Source organism: Rhinolophus ferrumequinum, chromosome 11 (genome assembly GCF_004115265.2).
Source record: "Rhinolophus ferrumequinum isolate MPI-CBG mRhiFer1 chromosome 11, mRhiFer1_v1.p, whole genome shotgun sequence".
NCBI classification, from domain to species: domain Eukaryota; kingdom Metazoa; phylum Chordata; class Mammalia; order Chiroptera; family Rhinolophidae; genus Rhinolophus; species Rhinolophus ferrumequinum.
In genome coordinates this window covers 39,035,308-39,058,989 of record NC_046294.1, presented here as the reverse complement: position 1 = coordinate 39,058,989, position 23,682 = coordinate 39,035,308, and the positions used below count along the sequence as shown (strand labels likewise).

General features: G+C 42.1%; 1 protein-coding gene across 1 annotated transcript in view; it reads left to right on the top strand.

Annotated features, from left to right (window-relative positions):
- The window catches only part of SPON1 (spondin 1), a 243,942-nt gene that overhangs the window by 135,862 nt on the left and 84,398 nt on the right, over positions 1-23,682 (top strand). Inside the window, exon 6 of the mRNA XM_033119673.1 lies at positions 8,977-9,125. Coding sequence (XP_032975564.1) covers positions 8,977-9,125 — 149 coding nt within the window. The remainder of the gene's footprint in view (positions 1-8,976; positions 9,126-23,682) is intronic.

The following is a 23,682-nucleotide window of genomic DNA, read 5'->3' as shown; positions in this document are numbered from 1 at the left end:
CACTAAACTATACATTACAAAGGATAAATTTTATTGAATTTAAAGTATACTTTTATTTTTAAATGGGAAATGAAACAGACAGTAACTTCCCTCAGATTAGGCCCCCAGCAATTGTCCAACTATGGGAATAGATGGGGACAAAAGTCAAAGTTTTAAAGACTTGGTGGAGTAAATGAGTTCAGATGGGAGCTCAGGATCAGATGGCAAGGATTTGAGAAAATAATTCAAAGAAAGGAAGTGGAAACAGTGAACTTAACTTTCCTGAAAAGACTGGAGGTGTAGGTACACTTTGTGGGAAGAGAGCATTGATAGATTTTTTTCACCCAGAATGAGAAAATTTGAACCTCTTTACTTTTCAAGGAAGAAGCACGTTAGTGAAAAAGAAATTAAAGGTGGACTTTGCCCATGTATTTACCATCGCTAGCACTCTTACATTCTTTCTGAATTTCCATCTGTTTTTATTTCCCTTCAGCCTGAAGAATTTCCTTTAATATTTCACATACTGCAAGTGTGCTGGTAATAAATTCACTTAGCTTTCATTTATTTAAAAAAAGTGTTTTATTTCCCCCTCATTTTTGAAGGATATTTTTATAAGATATAGAACTTGAGGTGACAGTCTTCTATTTCATTTAGAACTTTAGCGGTGTCATTTCTTTGTCTTTTTTTTTTTTAATTTAAGAGGCTCCCTTTATTTTATTTTATGTTTTTTTGAGGATTATGTTTTCATTTTTATTAAATTTATTGGGGCTACATTGGTTAGTAAAATTATATAGGTTTCAAGTGTACGATTCTATAATACATCATCTATATGTTGCATTGTGTGTTCATCACCCAGAGTCAGTTCTCCTTCCATCACCATATATTTAACCCCCTTTACCCTCTTCTACTACTCCCATTCCCCGTTACCCCCTGGTAACCACTGAACTGTTGTCTGTGTCTATGATTTTTGTTTATTTGTTGCTTTCAGTTTTATATCCTATATATGAGTGAAGTTATATGGTTCTCGACTTTTTCTGTCTGACTTGTTTCGCTTAGCACAATAATCTCGAGATTCATCCATGTTGTCACAAATGGCAGTATTTCATCTTTTCTTATGGACGAGTAGTATTCCATTTTATATATGTATCACACCTTCTTTATCCTATCATCTATCCAAGGACACTTTGGTTGTTTCCATGTCTTGGCCACTGTGAATAACGCTGAAAAATCTGAAAACATCCGTTAAGATATATGTACCCTTGTGTTCATTTCTTTGTCTTCTGATTTGTCGTGTTTTTGAAGCCAGCAGTTATTTTTACTTTTATTTTCCTGATTGTAATCTGTCTTTTGTTGCCTCTGTCTGCTTTTAAGATTTTCTCTTTATCTCTAATTATCATCAATTTATTATGATGCATCTAAGTATAATTTTCTTTGTTTAAATCCTGTTTGTAGTTTATTGATCTGTTTTTTCATCAAATTTGGGGAAATTTTAGACATTATTTCTTTAAATATATTTAGAATTCAATTTCTCTATCCTCTTCTTTTGGGACTCAAATTACCCCTATATTAAACTACTTATTGTTGTTCGAAAGGCCACTGCAAATACAGTTCATTTAATTTCAAACTTTTTTTTCCTCTGTGCTTTATTTTGAATTGTTTCTGTCACCCTATCTTTCAGTTTGCAGACTTTTTTTCTTTTGCTGTGTCTTAATACAGATGTTATATTTTTCAGTTCTACACTTTTCATTGGGTTTTTAAAAATGGTTCCTGTTTCTCAGCTGAGAGTACCCATCTGTTCACGCATTGAGTCCATCTTTTCCTTTAAGTCCTTGAACATATTGATAATAGGTGTTTTAAAAATTCTCATATGCTATCTCATATTCCCACCATATCAGTTATCACATGAACTCTTTCTGTTGACTTTTTGTGGTTATAGATCATATTTTCCTGCTTCTGCATATATTACTAATTTAATTGTATAAGGGACCTTGTAGATGCTACATTGTTGAATATCTAGATTTGTTGTCTTCCTTTAAAGAGTATGAAGTTTTGATCAGACAGATGGTTTATTTACTGACAGATCTGTTTGATTTGCTTTCAAGTCTTGTTTCAACACTGATCATCCCTTCCTTACAAATACTTACCTACTTGTGGTTTTCCAAAAGTCTCTGCTTTTTCTTATGCCCTACTTTTGTACCTACTGGTCCTTCTGCAAAAATATCCTTCCTCCTATCCCCTAATAGTCTTGCTAACTCCTATTTATCCTTCAGAATGTAGCTCAGCTGCCATTTACTCCAGGAAGCCCTCTCTAATACAGTCTGTGTTAAATGTCCCCTTATTTGTTCTTTTATGTCACTCTGTTTTTGCCTTTATCAAAGCTGTATTGTACACAGCTTATTGTACTTGCCTGTTATGACCTATCCTTCATGCCCTCCACTCTGTCCTCCAGACTGAACATCTCAAGGACAGGGACCTAGTCTGATTCTTCTTAGAGTCTCTATGGCATAGCACAGGTTTTAGCAAACTTTTTCTATAAAAAGCCATATAGTAAATATTTTAGGGTTTGCAGGCCAGACAGTCTCTCTGTTGTAACTCCTCAACACTGCTGTTGCAACATAAAAGCAGTCATGAACAATACGTAAATAATATGTAAACTAAAAAAAAAACTTTATTGGAACAAAAACAAGCAGTGGGCTGTAGCTTGCTGATCCCTGGCTTAGCACATAGCATACGCCTAGTAAATGTTCGTTCAATGAATTAATTAATACAATATAATATTATTATTGGAGGCCTCTGAGGAAATACAAAAGAATATAATCAATTGCATAAGTGCTAGGGTTTTCCCTGGAATGGAAAAGTGACACTTCTCTTGGAACCTTAAGAAGAAAAGGCTAACTGTTAGAAAGTTGAGGAATTTCTGGCTTAATTGACAGGTCTCCCATGCAGGGCTTTTTCCAGAAGGCCATACTGGGATGAGATCCTGAAAACAGAATGGCTTGGTCGGAGAAAGTTTCTGAAGCAGCCAAGAGCAGGAAGACCGACAAAGCAAGTACAAGCTGTGTCCTGGGTAGCACCCAGGGGCAAACCCAGAGGAGCCAAGTTCTGTAGCCAAATCTAAAGTGTCAGAAACCATACAGATTCTGGAACTGAGCCTCAGATGAAAATAACAAGGGCAGGAGGGAAGTGAGATCCAAGATGACTTTTATGAATAGAGCTGACAGGCCTGCAGCATTTTTCTGTTGGTCACAGGCCACATGGTGCATGCCTGAGTCAGTAGATGGGTTGACCTTGGTTTTCTCAGAAGAGTTAAGTTACAAAGTCATCACCTAAGAGATAAAAGGAAGAGAGGAGGCTGAGTCTTAGAGATTAGTGGAGCTCTGGTATTGCTAATATAGCAAATTCCATAAGGGCCCACCAGGGCTCCCCAAAAAAGGTTTCCTGAGGCTAAGGTTCGGTAACAGGAGGCCGCAGCAAACCAGTCACCAAGGTTATAGAACATTCTCCAGTGACATGCTGCAAGTGAATGTCAAGGAAATGAATGGGTGGCTTTCTGCAGGATTGGGATTGGCAGGAGAATGTAGCCACTATCAAAGCAGGCCAGGAAATCTGGGCTGTCACTGAACACATGCCCTGCGCAGAACACGTCACAGAATCCATCTACTGTGCAGCATGCCTCCTGCTGCACCAGACAAAAAGCCAGTCATGCTTTTTTCATCAGCAATGGCCTTTTAGGCATCATTGTGAACATCAGTAATTTAGCACCAGCAATGACAATAGAAAGTGTCCGAAATAAGGTTACTACACGTACATTCAGGATATGTCCCTGGAGTGACTTTTCAGACAAATGCACCTGGTTGGCTCTGATATCTCAAACTCACATGTCTAATCATTTCTTTCTCCCAGCTTCCCATCTGCCTTTTTCTCATCTGTGTCTCATCCAAGTTATTGGGAGTAAACATCTAAATCCAGAGATGTGTAGGCCAACTGAACACTGCTGGAACTAGAGAGTTCCATGCTAAGCCAAGTGACCTTACCTGAGAGCCGAAGGGGTTGGCAGTGGTGTTGGTTTCTCTGCCCCTAACCCCCAGACTGAAACCCCAGTGTTTCACTAAGGACACCCGTGGTAGCCTCCCTAAGTATTCCCTTAAGAATGCCACAAGTGTTTACCTCGTCCCCTTCTCCCCAGGCCTCCTGATACCTGGGCATTCTCTCTCTCTCCTTCCTTATATCCTGGAGGATGGTGGGGCCCAGAGCTAAACTTCTCTGTGTCCCTGTTCACTGGAGTCCGCTTAGCTACCTCATTCTGCAGACCCCAGACCACTAAGTACCATTCAGATAACTCTATCATGTTTTCCAGATTCAGGTCCTTGCATCTGACATTCCTGTCATCTCTACATACCAGTTCTAAGTCCGACTGCCACCCAATCACCCAATCAGATGACCTGTGGTCCCCATGCCTTCCAGAAGCTTGTCTAGGTTTGCCCAGCCTTATTCCAATTTAATTTCACTGGCTAATATGTATTAACATTGAGCCTTTTCTGTGTGCTAGCCACTCGTCGTTACTTCAGCCTTGGAACACCACCAGGAGGGTGGTCATGTCAATATTCCTATGTTACAAATGAAGAAACTGAAGTTGAAAGTGATTAATTGACTTAGTCCATCTAGAAAGTTTCAGAACTGAGATTAGAACACCTGTTACTCTAATCCAAAAACCAGAGTTTTAACTACTTCACCAAACCGCCTCCCAAAGACTCTCCCACCTTCCCTCTCATTGGCTCATACCTCTGACTTCACATCCCCATGTCTTCTCCAACACCCTAAGTCAGACCCTACACAACTCACGCAGGAAATGTTGATGGGTAGCCTATTTTGTCTTCTCGCCATTGGCCCTCGAAAGGCTGTGTCCTGTTGGAGATGTGCAGTGTGGTGGAGAGGAGCTGGGCTCTGGCACCAGACGGACCTGACCGAATCCCAGCGTCTTCATTCATCTGCTGCTGTGATCTTGGGTTAACTCACTTTACCTCTCTGAATCTGTTTCCTCATGTGCAAAAAATGGAAATTATGATAGTCAGTGTCAAAATCGTTTTCTTTTTTGAGTGTTTTATGTGGTGGTGTTGGTCAAGTCTTGGGCGCAGTGCCCAGCACGTAACAATAGCTCCATATGTACCTATTGTCATGTCCTTCTTCCCAGAAGGAAACTCCCGTCATGTTTCCCCTTTTCCTGGCGCTATTTACCACGGTGGGCACTCAGCATCCTCCACAACCTGGCCCTGACTTTCATTTTCATCTTATCTCTTTGTCTTCTAACTCCAGTCCACCACACGTTCTCCTCTGGTTCCTGACCTCTCCATGGGAGAGGCGTGTGCTCTGAGGTCAGGCGGACCTGGCTTTGAACCCCAGCTATGCCCCTCACTAGCTCTGTCAGCTTGAGTATGTTCCTTAAGATCTCTGGGCCTCAATGTCCTCATCTGTAAGGAGGGTGATAGCTAGGAAAGCATTATACCTAACACTTAAGAGGTGTTTAATCCTCTTTCCTGTTTGTTAATGGATTCTCCTCCTACTGCCCTGCCAGTCTTCCCATCGGAGCTGCCTTCCAATGGGAAGGCTCCTTGCTCCTCCACCTTTTTCTGGATTCCTCTTGTGAATTCCCATAGGGCTTTCTATCTGTAATTATACAGAAACCTTTGTTTGTACAGTCCTTTAACATTTTCATAGTTCTTTCCAAAACCAGCCCGATTAATTTGCACAAGTCTGAGAGTTTAGTCCAGCCTAGTCATTATTATCTCTAGTTTTAAAAGATAAACAGAGGCTCTGAGAGATTGAATGACTGATCCATGGTCACGTTTGGAGACCTGGAGCCCAAGTCTTCGGCTCTTGGTCACCATGTTTTTCTCCCTGTATCATTCTGCACCTGAGTGACTGCCCCTCTGCTGAAATCATTGCCCTTTCTCATGTTGCAGATTGTTTTTCTGTGGCTGCCTGCCTCGTCCCACCAGGGAGGGTGCAGTCTGGTTCCTCACCCTGGCCAGTGCCCTGAAGGTATCTGTTATGCGGTTGGTCTTATTCAGTGTGTTGAAATGTGAATTAGTGTGGTTTGTTGCAATACCACTGTAGGAAACTCACAACTGTATTGATTAGAATGTTGAACTGGTACAATGACATTTCATTCAAGAGTAAGAAACCACAAAGGGAAGCGCCCCACTCTTGAAGCACCTGCTTCTCTGCACACGTCTTTAGACTAAATCCTTAGATCTGGAGGAATTAGCTGTTTCGTCCCCTGTGTTCTGTGTTCTTGCTTCTGTAATCACCCTGACCATGCTTGATGGTAAGCAATCTGCTTATGCATCTGTTTCCCACCCCTAGGCTGTGAGTCCCTCCAGAGCAAGCCCTCCTCTAATTCCTGTCAGTGTCCAGGGCCAGCCACTGCACTTGGCACATGGTTAATGGAAGTCAAGTGAATAAACAGGAAGACTGAGCTGTGCCCATCTCCCAATCCCCCTGATCGTGCTTATTCTCTTATATTATTCTACATTATATATTTCTTATCTCCCGTCCTGAATTAAAGGCAGGTTTCCTAATTTACTGATTTTTATAGTCTACCTAACAACCAGGAAAAGAGGAAACTATAATTGTCGATTGTCTACTGTGTGCCAGTCGTGATTGCACCTGTACTGTCTCATTTTTTTCAGAAATTAAATTTAATTCTTATAATAGGTTGATCAGGGAGGCATTATCACCCTTGACTTGCAAAGGAGGGAGCTGAGACTCCGGGAAATAAAGTAATTGGAATTGGACCAAGTTTACACAGCTAGTAAGTGGCAATGCCAGGATTTGAATCCTCATCTGTTGGTTGTAAGACCCGTGACTTTTGCTGCTGTTGTTGCTGTTTGGTGTTTGTTTTTTAACATGCAGGATGACGGAGTGCATTAGCCCAATAGGTGTCAGGAACTCTGCTGACCTCTGAGCCTTCACTTTAATCACATTGTGCCAGCCTACTCCCAAATGCTTTGAGCACATATACTGCCAGCTTCCCATTTGATTGTTTGAAATGAAATACTTCAGGAAACATGTACTGATGCAGCAGGCACAGTGCTAGGTGCTGGGGATACAGTGCTGAAGACAGGCTCTATCAGGGACCTTACAGTTTAATGGGAAAATAAACATGTACCAGTGATTATAAAAGTACCTATGCTGGGAGGAGACAGAAGACAAGGGCTTTAGTTGGTCGAGGGTGGTCTTAGGAGGCTTCTGGGTAAATCCTGGAGGAGGAATGACTTGGCCCAGCCAAGAGGAAGGAACAGCATGTGCTAAGCCACTGAGGTACAAAATCTCAGGTAGGATGTGTCTGGAGCAAGGGGACATTTCAGTGGAACAACGCGGGGGGAGCAAGAGGTGCCGAAACTGCTCTCCCTGAGTTCACATCATGAACCAAAGGTCAGGACTGGCTCTCAGCTCTTTTCCCTACACAAACAGTGCTCTTGGCTTAGATAACAGCTAAAACAGTCTCCCCACTCAGGAAGTGAGTTAGAGAAATAGCTGGCAGCATCATCTGTCTTCTCTAGGGACAAGACAGATAAACGTGAGGTTGAGTTTCCCTGATGGATGGGAAATAATGAGCCAGCAGTTGGGTAGACCCATGTAGTGATGTCTTCTGCTTGGGGTACCCCAGGCTGCCCTCTGCAGGCCAGGAGGCTGGCGTTGTGCCCATGGTCTTCATGTGCCCCCCTGGAGCAGAGGGCCCTGGGGTAGGAGGCAGCAGATGTAAACAGCATCAGGCCCTGTTCAGAATCATTTTCTTAAGTGGTGGGGTGGAGTGGAGAGTTCTGCCCGCTCTGGGCCCTGGGGTGGTAAACTGCAAATGTCAGTTGTGTCCACCCAGTTCAAGTTTCCCTCTTCGCTATGCCAAAAACTGTTCTTTAACTTGAGACTTTATAACACCAACCAAAGAAGGGCAGAGAACTGAGCCAACCCCATGATGAATTGTACGTAACTTAGTAAGAAACGTATATGTATCTATGTGCAGCACATGCAAAAACAAACCCAGTGTCGTGCTGGCATTACCTCTGTTCCTCTCCTTCCTCTCCCTGCGATTCTGAAAAATCTTCAGGTTCAGATCTCCTTCTGTTCTCCTCTTGTGTCATTTATTGGTTCCGACCTGCACCCCACGACCGTGATCATCCCACATGATTCCCACCAAACCACTGTGTCACTGCTCATATCCACACTGCCGTCTCCTCCTGTAACCTGGCTAGCCTGCCTGCCCCTCATCCTGGAAGATACATAGAAGCCAGCTAAGGACAGCAGTGCTTAGTCCCCAGAATTTCTAAGCCTGTTTCACATTCAATCCCTTTACCTTTTGCTCCTTGCTGACCTCCCTGTCTCCACTCCAGTGTTGCTCCCCCTAATGTATACTTTACACTGCTGCCCAGATGATTTATCTGAAATTTAAATGCAATAATGTCATTCCCCTACTCAGAACCCTTTCAAATGACATCCAAACTCCTGAAGTATGTAGACCAAGGCCATCCATGTCAGCCTACCTCCCTGCCATCATTTCCTACCTCTCCCCTTGAGAATTTGTGACATAGCAATGCTAAATTACTTATGGCTCCTCAAACACACAATGTTATTTAATGTTTCTGAATCCACCAGAAATAGCCTTTTCTCTCTAGTCTGTCTTACAAATCTGAACAGCCTTTAAAATTCTCGCAGCTGTCCCGTTCTCTGCTGTGAGAAACCCTCCCAGACAGAAGTCACCCTTCTCGCTTGCTTCTGCATCTTGTTCAGGGACCTACCATTGCCCTGTCTGCATATTCCCAAGACTTATTTGTTTACAGGGACTGTCATTCATCATTGAATAGCACTGGGCCTCACACAGGGCAGCTGCTTCGCCAGCAAGTTGAATCACTGTCCAATGACACCTCCTCTCCATCATTTAAGGGACTGGAGTTTTAGCCACAGCCACACTGATACCTGCGTCTCAATTGGCTTTTCCAGGTCGGGCCAATCACTGGTCTGCGATCATTGGCGGATCCCACTCCAAGAATTACGTGCTCTGGGAATACGGAGGATATGCCAGCGAAGGTGTCAAACAAGTTGCAGAGCTGGGCTCACCAGTGAAAATGGAGGAAGAAATTCGACAACAGGTAAGAAAAACAATCACTGAATGACCCAAAACCAGAAATGCAGTCAAAGCATCCTTTCGATTTCTTTCACAGGAGTTTGAAATTTATAGTAAAATGTGCTGGAAAATCGGTACCAAAGGAAGCAAAATCTATTTGCTGAGTCTGTTTATGTTGAGGGCAGAGGCACCGATGCCTGTCTTGATGACTTAGGTCTTCCTTGACTGCATTTGTGTTTCCTCCAGTTTGGGCTAAAAGCTGCTGCTGTGGCCACATTGTTGGGATGCCATGTCCCTGGTCTCCCGAGAGTCAATGTGGTGGATTATGGTTTGCTTACTATGATCCTTGAGAGGGTCAGAGAGTGACATCACAATTGGCTAAACCAAAATCATCATTTTTAAAAAGAAACACTTATGTACCAGCATGTGCTCTTGTGACTATGTCTTGAGGTGTTTCATAAATTAGTTATAGCCATTAGTTATAATCATTAGAGACTGAAGCTTCTTGTATGTACCATGTGCCATGTCAGGTGGGTCCAGGAGCTGTGCTATTACCTAGGTCCCCACTCGTACCACTGAGGGATAAAGAAGTAGCCTGTCATTCTTTTTCATTTCTTTGACTGATAGTACCACATCCCTCATCAAAGGCTCTAGAAAGAGGCTGATGAGTTATCTTGGAGGAAGAGCTGTGGTTTTTCTATGGCCATGCACAGGCTGCACTGTGGAGAGGACAGGGTCCAGCTTTGGCCATCACGACCCACAAAAGCCCTTTGAGCCAAAGAGAGCTCAACAGGCAGCCACGTCTCACTGCCCACAGTCACTCAGGAGAGAGCAAAGAAAGAGCAAACTGTGCTTGGGATGTGGTCACTTCACAGCACAGGTCACTCTGAGGTTGTCCCATGTCTTCTGAGACGATGCAGGAGGCTCTGGAGACACTGGGCCATGTCTCACGATGTGTGTGTACCCAGAGGCCTAAGCAGTGCAGGAGGGTGAGCACAGCTGCAGCACTCCCCTTGAGGTCTAACATCTGGACTCCTAATCCCCTAACTGAATAATGCAACAAAGGTCACGCAGACTCTTACTATACTCCCCTGAGGAATCCTTTTGGACCAAAGTCCAAAAATGTCCAGGAATTAGCTTATGTTTCTTATGAATATGATTTAAAGTCTTTCCTCCATTCTTAGGGAAAAAAAGTTTAACTAGATGTTTTAAGATTGCATGTTATTCATCACAAGTCTATCCGGCCAACGACTTGGTGTTTCTCTGAGTCTGGCAGCCATGCCTTATAACTGGCATCCCTCCTTGGGGTGGGGCTCCATGAAGGAGGGCTCCATGATGGCCGTACCCTGTTCGACCTATCATGGGGGGTGGGGGGCAAATCCCTTGTTCAGGATCCTGAGGGTCCATGTTTCTGATTCTCAAGCTTGGAATTATGATACACTGGCTTGTCAAGTTCTGTTGTGTGGTATAGTGAAAACCATTTGTTACAAATAATGGTTGAAATACTAAAGTTGCAAATAAAGTAGATCAAGGGCAAGGTCATCTTCATAATAAGGCTAGTCTCACCCTTTGGCTACTTTGAGAGGTTTTTGGAGGGAAGGGAAACTTGTATGAATTGTGAGACCACGTTGTGCTGGTACACATTATGTGTCATATGTCATAGCAGTAAAACGGTGATAACTGATGGACGGGGCCTCTCAGCCTTAGAATGTCCTCATTAGGGAACCATTCTTTGCGTGCTATGTTCTCAATCAGCACACCTAGGATTAGCTTCTGTACCACACAAGCAATGTCTGCCTACCCCCGGCTCGTGTTCCTGAGATTACGTCATAGTAAGAAGTTTAATTATAGGTACTGCACATGGGAGGTAGAAATCCCTCTGAGCGTATCTCAGTGTCTGTCACTGCCTTGCAGCCCCCCTGGGTATACTGGACATGGAATTTTACCTCTCACATCTAGTTTGAGAAGACAATGTATTATCAGTTTTACAGATAAAGAAACTGCAGCAGTCAATAGCAAGAGAATACTAGAACTTGAACTCAAGTCTGTCTGGCTCCAAACCCTGTACACAGACCTGACCAGATATAAAATTTGCAGGGCCTTTTGCAAACGTGGGGTGCCTTGTTCTAAGCTTGTTAAGAATTTCAAGATGTCGACGCTGTGATGTCAATGCTGTGAATTTCACAGCGCGGGGCCCTGAGGGTCTGCAAGTCGCACACCCGTGAAGCCAGCCCTACCCATCCACCTTCCCTGCCCCACACAACTGCCCAACGGAGAAACTTTCTCACCAGCCTCTGAAGTAAGCCCTGTTTCCAGAGCTCCACTAACAACATATTGAGCTCCCTGGCTCCTTGAAAAGTCAGTTGGAGAGAGTCATTTCAGGGTCCCTTCACTTCCCAACAATTCATGGTTCTAAATATTGTTCCTGCAAGCACCCAATTTCTTATATTTTTATGTAAGTCAGGTGAGAAACAACATAAAAAGGAGCAAGAATGTGCATCCTCCTAGAATATAAAAGTGTCCTCTGAATAACCGGGGAACTTGTTAGAACACATCTACAAACGAACACAGTATTTTCAGCCTTTAATACCTTATATCCTACCAATCACTTTATCAAAGAACCTGAGTCTAACCAGGATAAAAATAAAAAGCCCTCTTTTCCCAAGAAAGACATTTATATGCTTACCAGCATTCTCTTATTAAAGACTTATCGCTCACTGCAAGTTTCAAGGGCATTAAAAATCACAGTAAATATTGTTAGAGGTAAATCTTATGCTAATGGTTTTCAAACAAATGAAGAAAATAATAATCCCATTAGTAGTGGAAAATTGAAATAATATTGAGTATAAATTTTACTGTTACTGTAAGTGCTGAACACCAAGAAAACGAATGAAAAATTACAGCAGCATTATTGGCAATAATGACAATGGTGGCTGAAGAGTGTGGGGGAAGGGCACAATGACATTTCTTAGAAGGGAGGCAGAGGCCAATGTGCCCCATGGATTAGCTTGGCAGGTCACACATGGGCAATGCAAGGCAGGTAGAGGCAGTAGGAAATGGTGGACCACACTTGCAGGTAGGCCCTGAATCGAAAGTGAGCTGATGTGTACTCATTATTACGAAATTAAACATGTCCAATTGCCTCTTTCAGATTATTCTATTATCTCAGAGTCTTAGGGACGAATGTTCCAAACTTTGAATTGAACTTGCTTGCTCGCTCTCTCCATCACTAGCTTCCTCCGTTGGTTTTTGGATTGTTTGCTCATCTCTAGCGGTATTTTTCTGTTTTCCAACATCCTCTGTGCTCAAGTTGTGGTGACATCTTGTATCTTCGTACTGTCCACCTGAGTCTTTATGTCGTTTCTCAGCTTGGAGTTTCCCACTGCATGGCCAGTGTAAATATGGACTGTGCCCTTATACGTGGGAAAAGCTGGGCCTTCCATTTCTTGAAGGGGATTTTCACTCAGGGGCCGGGGCAGAGGGCAAGCTTTATTGCTACCTGACTGGGTGGCTGATGGAGGATTTTCTCAGGCCCTGGTCATAAACAGGGCAGCCCTTCAAATGTGCAGCTTGATACAGGAGTGTCTTCCCACATCTCACCTCACATCAGCTCAAGACCTCCCTTCTCTCCTAGCATGGCCCTTCTATCTCTAGGCCCTGGGGCCTGTGTCCTGGTCCACAGACTAGACAGGTCACCATGCACCAGCACTGGTCACTGTTCTGGAGTAGACTTTCCTCCCCATTTCTGGCATCTAGGAATTTTCTAAACTTAGTTACATATTGTTAAAAATGCGTCTCATTATATTTTGACTAGCATTTGTATGTGTTTCTAGCAGGAGAGAGAACCTTTTGCATCCTCTCAGTCTTTCATGTTTCCGGTGTCCACCTAATACCTACAGCACCTAGTACATAGTAGGTGCTCAACAAATATCTGAATTAATTGACAAGTGAGCCATGAATGTCACTTGAACAAAACCACGAGCTGTGAATGGCTACTCACTCATGAAAAAATGCACTAGAAAAAACACTCCAGCTTTTAGATTTCTCTGGATGCAAGGCTTCCCTGCCAGTGAGAGGTCAGGTAATGGTGGACCCTAGTATAGGCATTGATTGTTTCATCTTCAGGAAGCCTTGCTTTGGCAGATCACTTAAGCCAGCCAGTAGGATGGTCGCACCACCCGTGGTGCAGGAATCAATAAACAAGCAGGAGTTCTTTCTCCTTAAATTTAGTTGAAACAGTTTACAAGGCTCTGGGAACTGGCAGAAAGGGTATGAGATTTTTCTTTTCTCATCTCCTCTAAATCATCTGCTAAACTTTTATTTTTCCTGATTTTTAATTTAGTAAACTTTTTATCACTTTCCTCTAATTAAAACCATTGCCCTTTTTCTGATGTTTTCCATAGATCATGACATGTTGCCTCATCTGGTTGAGAAAGTCACACACACATGTATGTGTGCACATGTGTGTGCACACACAAACACACACACATGCACACACCAGCTTTTATTTATTATAATAATAAAACTCCAATGATCTTCAATGCTTGTGAGAAGTAATACTGTATAATAGTTCAAAGCATTGTTAAAATCCTCTGAATCAGGATTTCCTGGATTCAAATCCTTGTTCCTTCACTTTCTGCAAGTTGCTTAACCCCTCTGTGACTTTCTGCAAGTTGCTTAACCCCTCTGTGCCTTAGTTCCCTCTCCTATGAGATGAGGATGGCAACAATGCCAACGTCCCAGAGTTACTGTGAGGACTGAGTGAGCAGATACATGTAAAGTGCTTGGAGCAGAGCCTGCCCTGTAGAAAGTACTCACTAAATGTTACCTATCGTTACCACAGTTTCATTCCTGGGTCTCTGTTTCCTCATCAGTAAAAGAATGGGTTTGTCCCAAGATTGAAGAGCCCCTGCAGGAGCTAGAAAAGTTAATGATTCTAAAGATTCAAGTCAATGATGCCTCACTCCTCAGCCTGAGAACGTATATCCACAGGATGAGGACACAACTCCTTTGCCATTTCCCCAGGCTCTGCCTCTGCCTGCCCCTCGTCCCGCTCCTCCATACAAATCATCCCCCATATACCCTAACCCTCTGTCCCAAAGTTGACTTAAACAATTTCAAGACAATAACGACACCCTCAAATGAAAAAGGAGACGCAATGAAACTCCATGCCCATTGCAACTCTATTCCTGTGCTCCTGCTCTTCCCTTCCCTTGGGACATCCTTGTCTGGATACCCACAGGAGTTAGGTCGATGCCGTCTCCAGAGTAAGGCCTAGAGGTAACCAAGAACAGGAGATTTTCCCTGGGGTACCAGCCAGGGAGTGGAAATGCTGACAAGGCTCCCAGAATAAAGAAGGAGGTGGTCTAGTGAAGTCTCTTGACTGTAGGAAATAGGAACCCACTCAAACGAACTCAAGGACAAAGGAAACTTTATTGTAAGAAGAAAGTAGAATTCATGAGAACACAAGTTAATACTCAGTGCAAAAAAGTCTCAGGAGAGCTGTAACTGGAAGACATCCGACTGGGACAAACTATTGCTCTCTTCTCCCCACCCTACCCCTGACACCCCCGAGTCACGTGGTCTTCTCTGTGCTCTTCTAAATGAATCTCTTTCCCCATCCTTTCTCAATAGACCTGCTGTCTCTGCTTATTTATGTTGCACATGGCCCCAAGTTGTGGCTATACAACTTTCTTTCTTGGCTTCCCATAGCCAACTGAGCAGTTTTAGTGACTCTAAGTCGAAATACCGGAAAGAAAGATTGATTATTGTACAGTCTGTGTATTGGTGCCCTCCGCATCAGATATCACTCCTAGTCCGATCAATGGCTAACCCCATGTTAAAAAACCGCCCAGCCTATTACTCCGCACAGGAGCTATGGGTAGGGCGGTTTATCCTAAAAAGGGAATTGAAGCTAAAAGGTGAGTTGATCGACATTTCAGGGCAGCAGTGAATTGACAAGAGTGAGACTGAGTCACAGAATCCCAACCAAAGGACCAGAATTCAAGGCAGGATATCAGTCCTGCGAGAGGGAGGAGCACTAAAGAGAACAGAGACTCAGCCCAAATGAGAGGGGAGATCAGCAGAACCCCAGGATGCAGAACTAAGCCAATTGGGTGAGAAATGCTGGGTCTGGAGATCTGTTCAGCAGTTGAGGTGGGACCAGCAGACATCACTAGGCCGAAATGTAAAGATTTGGAAAGGCAGAGATCAGAGAAAGGGTATGGGGACGAGAGCACTGTCAAGACCACTTATTTACCTTTGCCACCTGCTGCCTTGCATTGTTCCTTAAGAACCATGAAAACAGTACAGGGCAGGTAGGTTAGCTCTAATGTGGCTTCCTAGGTCTTTGACCTTGACGAGGTCACCTGAGCCTTAGACTTTAGACTCTTCATGTGCAAAATGATGATAGTGAGAATATGTTCATTATGAAATAATAGACATACAGTGCCTGGCTTGAAGTATGAGCCGATTATTACTCTTATTATTCGGGCAAAAACATTAAATTTGAAGGATTTATAATCTTCTAAGAAGATGCCTTTGTTTTAGTGGCTGGGGATGCAATTTATAGAAGAGGTAAACTGTGCTACATAAAAGCTGCTGGAGAATGAAGACCAGGAGAAAGAAGTAAGGGGAGAAGTAAGGCCAGGAAGCGGAGACAGTATTAGAATTGTAGGGAGTGAGAAGGGACATATTTGAGCAGCTGCCGTTTGGAGTGGAAATCAGGGAGAGAAGGAAAGCTCCAAAGAACGCTGTTAGGAAGTTTGATTTCTACAAGAAGAGAAATTTTAGCAGTACACTTTGTGGAACATGGTGTGATGTAATTTACCCTCTGCTGCCTCCTCAAGAAACATTTAGGAAAGAGCTACAGTACTTTCCAAGGCTTCTTGGAGTCAATTTGGGTGTAATTTTTTGGGTTTGTCACCCTGCTGCACACGGCCCCCAGCGGTGCCCAGTTTTGTTTGTGTTACATTAATATCATTATCCATACGTCCTTTGTCCTTCCCCATCTCATTCAGGGTTGAGCTCCATGGAGTGTGTGTAAGTAGGCACTTGTAGTTGATAGAAATAAAGTGACGTTAGGAGAGAGTGGGTGGGAAAGGAGTTAAAGATTCTCAGCCACAGATACTTGATAGAGAAATGAGAACATCATTTGAAACGTGTGATTTGAGTCAAATGAAACCTCTTGTTTGCTTTCCGTTGAGTCTTCAGACAAATCCAAATCACAGTAGGACAGGCAGCCATAGTGATTTAGTGATGGCTGTTTCATAAAGCCGGTGCAGTGCAGGCTGCCTTTGCCGGAAGGAGGCAGAGCCTGCCTCTAAACAGCAATTCCTGACTTCCCCAGGTTTACGCCAGGGCATCACCAACTCCTGGGAATTTTACTGAGAATTTCTCTCTGAGAGAAATGTGGGACAATTTGATTTAAAACCTTTAGGTTATTTAACTCACTAAAAATCTATTTTTGTGACAACTGAGCCAAAATATTGCAAACCGAAGGCAAATGCAAATGGGGGAATAATTAACAAATTGCCTTAAGATGTAGAGGGCAGTTTGGAAGTATCTATCAAAATTATACATTTTTTTTATTATGGCAAAACACAAGCATAATATTTATCATCGTAATCATTTTAAGTGTACATTTCAGTAGCGTTGAATATATTTACATCATCATTTGCACATTTTCTTGTATCTCACCATAATCATTCTCTATCTAGGAATTTGTCTCCCAGAAATAGTCTCACACAAAGGTGTGTGAGGAAAGATATTCATGACAATATTGTTTATAAAAATAAGAGATGGAAAGAAGAACTTTTTTATCAATAGGGACATATTAAAAACTCTGGCTGCTTTTATATCATTAAATACCATGCAGCTATTGAAAGGAATGAGGCAGATCTGTATGTACTGATATAGAATGTTCCCCAGTGCATGCCGTTAGATGGGGAAAAGCAGAGCAGTGTCTCTAGTTTGCTACCATGTGGAGAAAAAGGCAGGTGGGCCAGAGTCAAATGTTATATACACATATAAAATTTCACATGCATACGTAGAATATCAATATGTACACACACCAGAAACTCATTGTCTCTAAAGCAAACTGGGGGAGTAGGAGTCAGAACTGAAAGGTGTGTTCACATAAAGGTGTATTCACATTTCACCATATGCCCTTTTGTACTATTTGTACATATACAAGAATGTTATTTAAATAAACAAAGAAAACTTTGATAAGAAACTGAATATTGCAAAAAGACCAATATCCCAAACTTAACCTGTGAATTTAATGTGCTTCTTCCCCAAAAAAATCAAATAAGTTTTTAAAATTATACAGGTTGATTCTATGGAAATGAAAAATGAAATAGTCAAGGATAGCCAGAAAATGTCTGAAAGAGAATAATGCTTCAGGGAGAGAGAGAGGAGAAGACTAGCCAAACCAGATATTTAAAATACATTATCAAACTACACTAAATAAAACTGTGTGAAACTAGAACGTGAATAGATAGATCAGTAGACTCTAATAAAAAAATCCCTAAATAGACCCAAATTCATTTTAAATTAACTATATAAAAACAGTATAGCTTCATATCAGTTGGGGAAAGATGGATTATTTAATAAATGGTAATGGCATAAATGGAAGCCATGGAAAAAAACAAATTTCTCCATACCTCAATCCTTGAACCAAAATAAACTCCAAATATGTAAATGATTTAAATATTTTAAAATGAAGACATAAAAGCATTAGAAGAAAATATTAGAAAATCGTTTTTATAGTCCAGAGGAAAGTCCCTTCTAAGTAGGTCACAATACCGAGAGATTATAAAAGATTGATAAAGTAAACTAAAAATAATTTTTTAATTATAGAAAATATTCTTAAAATATTTTAAATATAAAGGACAAAATGGGAGAAAATATTTGTAGTTCAAACAACAAACAAAGGGCTAATTTCTTTAATATATGAAGAGCTCTTATAGATCAATTTTTAAAAGACCAATAAATCAATGGGGAAAAATGATCAAGACACATGGACAGTTCTCAGAAAAGGAAATTAGATAGTTTTTAGGTATTTTAAAAGATTCTCAACCTCATTTACAATTCGGGAAATTCAGATTCATTCTGCAGAGCTACAATTTTTGATCTATTAGACTTCTGATAACGATATGTTGATGGAGATGTAGAAAAACCAATACATTACTATTTCGATTGGGGCAGTACGGATCGGCACAACTTTGTGGAAGACACATTTCTCTGACTCGGTAGTTCCTATCCTGGACTTTACATATGCAGATACATTCACACATAGGCACATGCTGTTTACTGAACATTGTTTGTAACAGGAATGGAAAAAACTTAAATATCCATTAATAGGGTACCCGTTAAATGAAAATGAGAATTTGAGATTAACTATTGCCAAAACAAATGATTTTGTTAAAAAAGAAAGTCCAGCAGAGTATTTATAGTATGTCCCATTTGCGTTATCTTTTTAAAGACATACGCTTACATATATTGAAGGGTATATAAGAATATAAGTAGTAGTTGCCTCTGGGATGGGGAACCGAGAGATTGTGGAATAGGAATAGGAGGGGAACTTTTCATTGTGTTGCCTCTGGGGCAACACAAAATGTTTTTGCAATATCTTTTCCCAAAAGCGATTATTTTATAGTTGAAATAAAAAAGAAATAAGCCAAACTACCAAGCTTAGGAATCATTAAAAGACACCACCTAAGGAAGCACATTGTGTGTTTTTGGTGAATTGTCTTCATCCTGGTGACCAATAGAGCTTGCCTAGGCTGTGCTTATGGAGTCACGCCAACAGGGTGCCAGTATGCTCTGAAAACCCCCAATGAGGGTATGGTCCCAGGAACTGGGCTGGTCAGGGGTAGAGATTTATAATCCAAGTGGCTCAAAGTAGTTTATTCAGAGAAAGAGTATACATCATGACCAAGGAGGAAAGCAAAGGTCAAAGTCGGTGCCTGATCTTAGGTCTGAGGGATGAGGCCACAAACGGGAAGATGCCAGAAACCCAGAGAGTGTGGGAAGTGTTGAAAGGAGCCCAATGCCCATTATGGTGTACAGGCAGCTGGAAAGCCAGCTGTCATAAAAGATCAGAGGATTGGCCAGAACTTTCTCCAGAAAGGCTCCAGAAGTGATCACAAACACCCTCTCTCCACCTTCAAAACTACCAGGCAGTGGTTCTGCTTGCTTAAGTGTTTAATACTCTGCAGAATAGAGAACCTTGTCTGTGGATTGTCCCACATGTACAGGCCCGAGGCCTGGAAGGGTCGGGGAAGCCTGCCTCGTGAATGTGAGCTTCTGTCAGCCTTATACAAAGTGCTGTCTGTGGACTGGTACCTGTCCAACTACCATTGGCTTCCAGTCCATGATGTACTAAGTCCAATCATTAAGAATAAGCATTTAGAAATAGCAATTTAATGATGTCCAATGAACCCAATAATAAAAAAATCGGAATTTGGATTTTGTATGCTTTTGCTCTTTCTTTTACTTCTTTTTACTATTACATTTTAATTTTACCAAAATACCAAAATACAATGATACAAAAAATAATTTTACCAAAATACAGCCTGCAACAAATTCGATATTTTAAAAATGACAACAAACTGGTCTTTTACTACAGAATTGAGAAATATTATTTTGGAGGCAAGAACCATTTCTGAGTCATCTCTTTTCCCCTAGTACCTGAGTCGGGGTCTGGGTATCATAGATGTTAATAAATGTTTATCTGAAGTTCCTGCAGTCCAGTGGGTTTTTTTAGATGAGAAAACTGAGGCTCAGAAAATATATGTGACTTGCCCAAATGCTAATGGCAGAACACATCTGCAGCCTGGACTCCTGACTTCCATTCTTGAGCTTTCTCCACTTTCTGCTAAAGGAGAAGGACAGGCAGCCCTGAAATTTTCACCCTGTATGGACTCATCCAGTTTACTGAAAAACTTGTTTAGTTTTCCGCCGACTCTGTTTCTGAGACAGTTTAGAGCTGGACTTTCCAATGAATATTTCCCATCCAGTGGTAAAAAAAGATGTATGCACTTAGTGTAAGCTTCATTCATTCACATGTCAAACACCGTATTTGGGAAATCACTTGTCCTTAAGGGGCTCATAGTCTCTTGGGAAAGACTGACATAGAAACAGGTGATTACAGTACGGTGCAACTTGGACCAGGAAAGTCAAGCGCAGGGCTGACCACAAGTACAGACAAAACTCCCCTGCTTGGGAAATGGAGGTTTCGTAAGCAGCATGTTAAACTCAATGTTTTGATGCTCAAAAAATATTAGCTCCTTTCTTGTCTTGCTCTTGCTGGACCATCAGGACCAGAAAGCGGTTTTTGTTGTCACCTTCTCTGTGGGAGGACAGACTCCTGAACTGAGCATGTAACGTGCCCTTTGGCTGAATGGGGTAGCTGTTGCAAGAGCTGTATCCCTCGCCACCACTACATCTGGTCTTCAGGTCTGTTTTGAGAATGGGTTGTTCATTCCCCTCTGGTCAGAGCATCTGTGGACTGCCTCTCCTGTTTGTGCAGTTCTTCAGCAGTCTCATCCTAAAGCTCCCCTAAAGGTAAGCTTGACATTCCCCATGCCAACAAGTTCTTCCAGCCTGTAGACCATGCCCTCCGTGGAGCCAAGAGCCATCCACCCAGTAGTCCGGCTTGCCTGGAGGGAGAGGTGAATGGCATAAAGGGGTAAAGGACAGGCCTGTCAAGGGAGGTTGGGGTCATCTCATGAATGAACTAGAATACAGTCTGCAAAGATTACACAGAGCTCAGTAGGAATGGGACAGCCATTGGGGGTTTCTGAGTACGGAAGTGACCAGGGACCAGGGCATTCATTCATTCAGCAGATAATTTTTGACATCTATTGTGTGCAAAGCACTGAGTGAAACCCCATGCTAAGTCCTAAAAGCACAGAGATGAATAGACCCAGCAGGAAGACACATGATGTCATCCCCCTGGGTTATAATGCACTCTGTACTCCCATGCAACAACTTAAAATCCTTGTCTCAGAGAAGGAAAGAAATTAAATTGTCTTTGAAACTTCATATTACATGAAATTAGCTGTAGAAATTATAGAGTCGTAAGTCACGCTTTTCATTGTTCTGTAACTGTGTACACAGAGCAATTTTTCTTTAGTAATATATAAACGAACAAACAAAAGAAGAAACAGGAACTCAATCTCATGCGGAGAGATGCTGCTGCCTCCTCAGATTCTGCACCCGCAATGTAACATGTCCGCTTGACACCATGTAGCCAATAACGCTTACAAGGTCTGGAGTCGAGAGCTAAGGGAGACAGAAAAGTGATTACAAGCTGACGAACTGTGCATTATGGTAGAGTTGTGTATAAGGTTACACAGGAGTACTAAGGAGAAAGGGACAGTTCCGTCCAATTCTGTCTTGAATGAAGAACCTCACAAAATCACAAGCTGAATTTTGAAGGATGAAGAGTTTGCAGGTAGACAAAAGGGACTCATTCAGCAGGTGGCGTGGAGGTGGGAAATACTTTCCTGAAACTGTAAGGAATGGAAGGGTGTGCTAGGAGACCGAGTAAGGCGGGATACATTCATTCCCTCATTCTTTCCAATGGACATTTCCTGTGCACCTACTAAGGGCCATGTCCTGAGGTAAGCAGGAAGGCATACAGAAGTGCGTAAGGTATAAATTTCACCTTGAAGGGGCTCAAGTACCCAGAATTCGGCTATACAGAAAACCCAAAAAGCAGTACACTACCTTTGCTTCAGAAAGGAAGACAAAAGGAAGGCAAAAGATTCTTTCACAGTTTTGTTATCATTTTTCAACAGCATGTGGCTTATAGCTTCCATTTATTATCTGCCCTGTACCAGGAACTATGATAGATTTCTTACAGACCTACCATTTTATTGAATCTTTACATCAATCCTGTAAAGGTGGTTATTACTGATGTCATTTTCCAGATGAGAAAACCAGAGTCCAGGGAAGTTAAGTAACTAGTCTAAGCTCACACAGCTAAATTATCAGTAGGGCTGGAATTTGAGTTCTTTCTTTTTTGCCTGCTCTTTTCCTTATGTTGCCTCTCCTACCCTAAAAGAGTTCCTTCCCCATCTGTATCTAATTCCACCCAGCCTCCCATACTTACCCTGTCATGATGCCTTCCCTGGTCCTTCCAAAGGCGTGTTGTTTCTGCCTCCTTGGATCATCCAGAAACATCTTGTATCCCAGTTCGACCCATTTCCTTCCCTGTGTCATGGATGTCTGCATCTGCCTCTAGAAGAATGAACACGACGTAGGAGTCAGCGTGAGCCAGGCAGCGCCCTGGACCCACTCCTTCCTCTCCCCAGTGGTGCTTTGCATGTGTCTTATTGTACATCGAGAAGTGTCTGTTGAATGAAGTTGAATACTTTAGCCTTCTGTTCCTTGACAGGACTGCTTTACCAAAGTCAGCCATTCCACCTCCTTTGTGTCCATACCTGCCTCTGGTTCTCCAAGCTGCAATCTATTTCCCAGTGGGCTTCAGTTCCCGTACTTCTTAATGTATTCAAAAGCAAAATTACTGCTTCATTAATCAATGGGTAAAGAAAATCAAAAGTCTATTAACTGGCAAGCCCGTGCTATTCCAAAGGTCATTGATCCGTGTATGTTATGGGCTGCCTGTGCGTTGGTAACTAAAGCTCCTGAGAGCAGCTCTGAGGTCATTTTGGGAGAACTGAAATCTTTTTCAAAATAGCCTTTAACTGCATAGAAATACTTCAGATTCTTATTGGGATTTGTGTGTGTGTGTGTGTGTAATAGGGAAGGGGAGACTATTTGCCTGTCAGTAATGCAGTGTAGAGACAGGATTTCATAGGTGCATCCATTTAACCAACAAGCACTGACAGCTCTGTGTGTGTTATGTGGAGCAAAATTAATTTATTCGTTAAAATATAATGAACTCCCAGCAGAATGTATTCCAGAATCAATGCAAATATAGAGGGCGTGCTCATCTGACTGATGATCTGGATCGTGATTGCAAACACGATTGGGTCTTTCGGAATGAGGTTTTTCTCTCTACTGATGTCCAAAGGGTTTTCTTTCTGAAAAGGATTTGGTGAGCATTTAAAACTCACCCTTTTGAATTATCTACATGCAGATTAGTGACCCCAAACTTGAGCAAATATTTAGATAGATAGAGATAGAGATGATAGAGATAGAGATAGATATCAAGCACACATAATATACAAACCTAATCACAAAGAAGTGGGTCGGAGGTTAACTCCAAAGCCCTGCAAATTAGGGTCAAAGACAGCAGCAGTATTTGTTGCAGGGTAGGTGTGTGGCCTGGTCAGCAGGGCTTTATTTTATTATTCCAACCTCCATTAGTCCAACCTCCATTAGTTCATTAGTTTTACGTCCTTCTATTACATGCATTCTTTTACAACATGCATCCTGACTTCCTAGAGTCTAATATGTTAACATCTAACATACTTTTACCACATCCGGGACAACGCAAGGACCTTGGAACGCTTTAATCCCCCTCACCCCACTGCCACCTTAGTACTATGTTGCCAGATAATTAAAATTCATATTTAGCATTACAAGGCGTTATTAGTATTGCTTTGTAC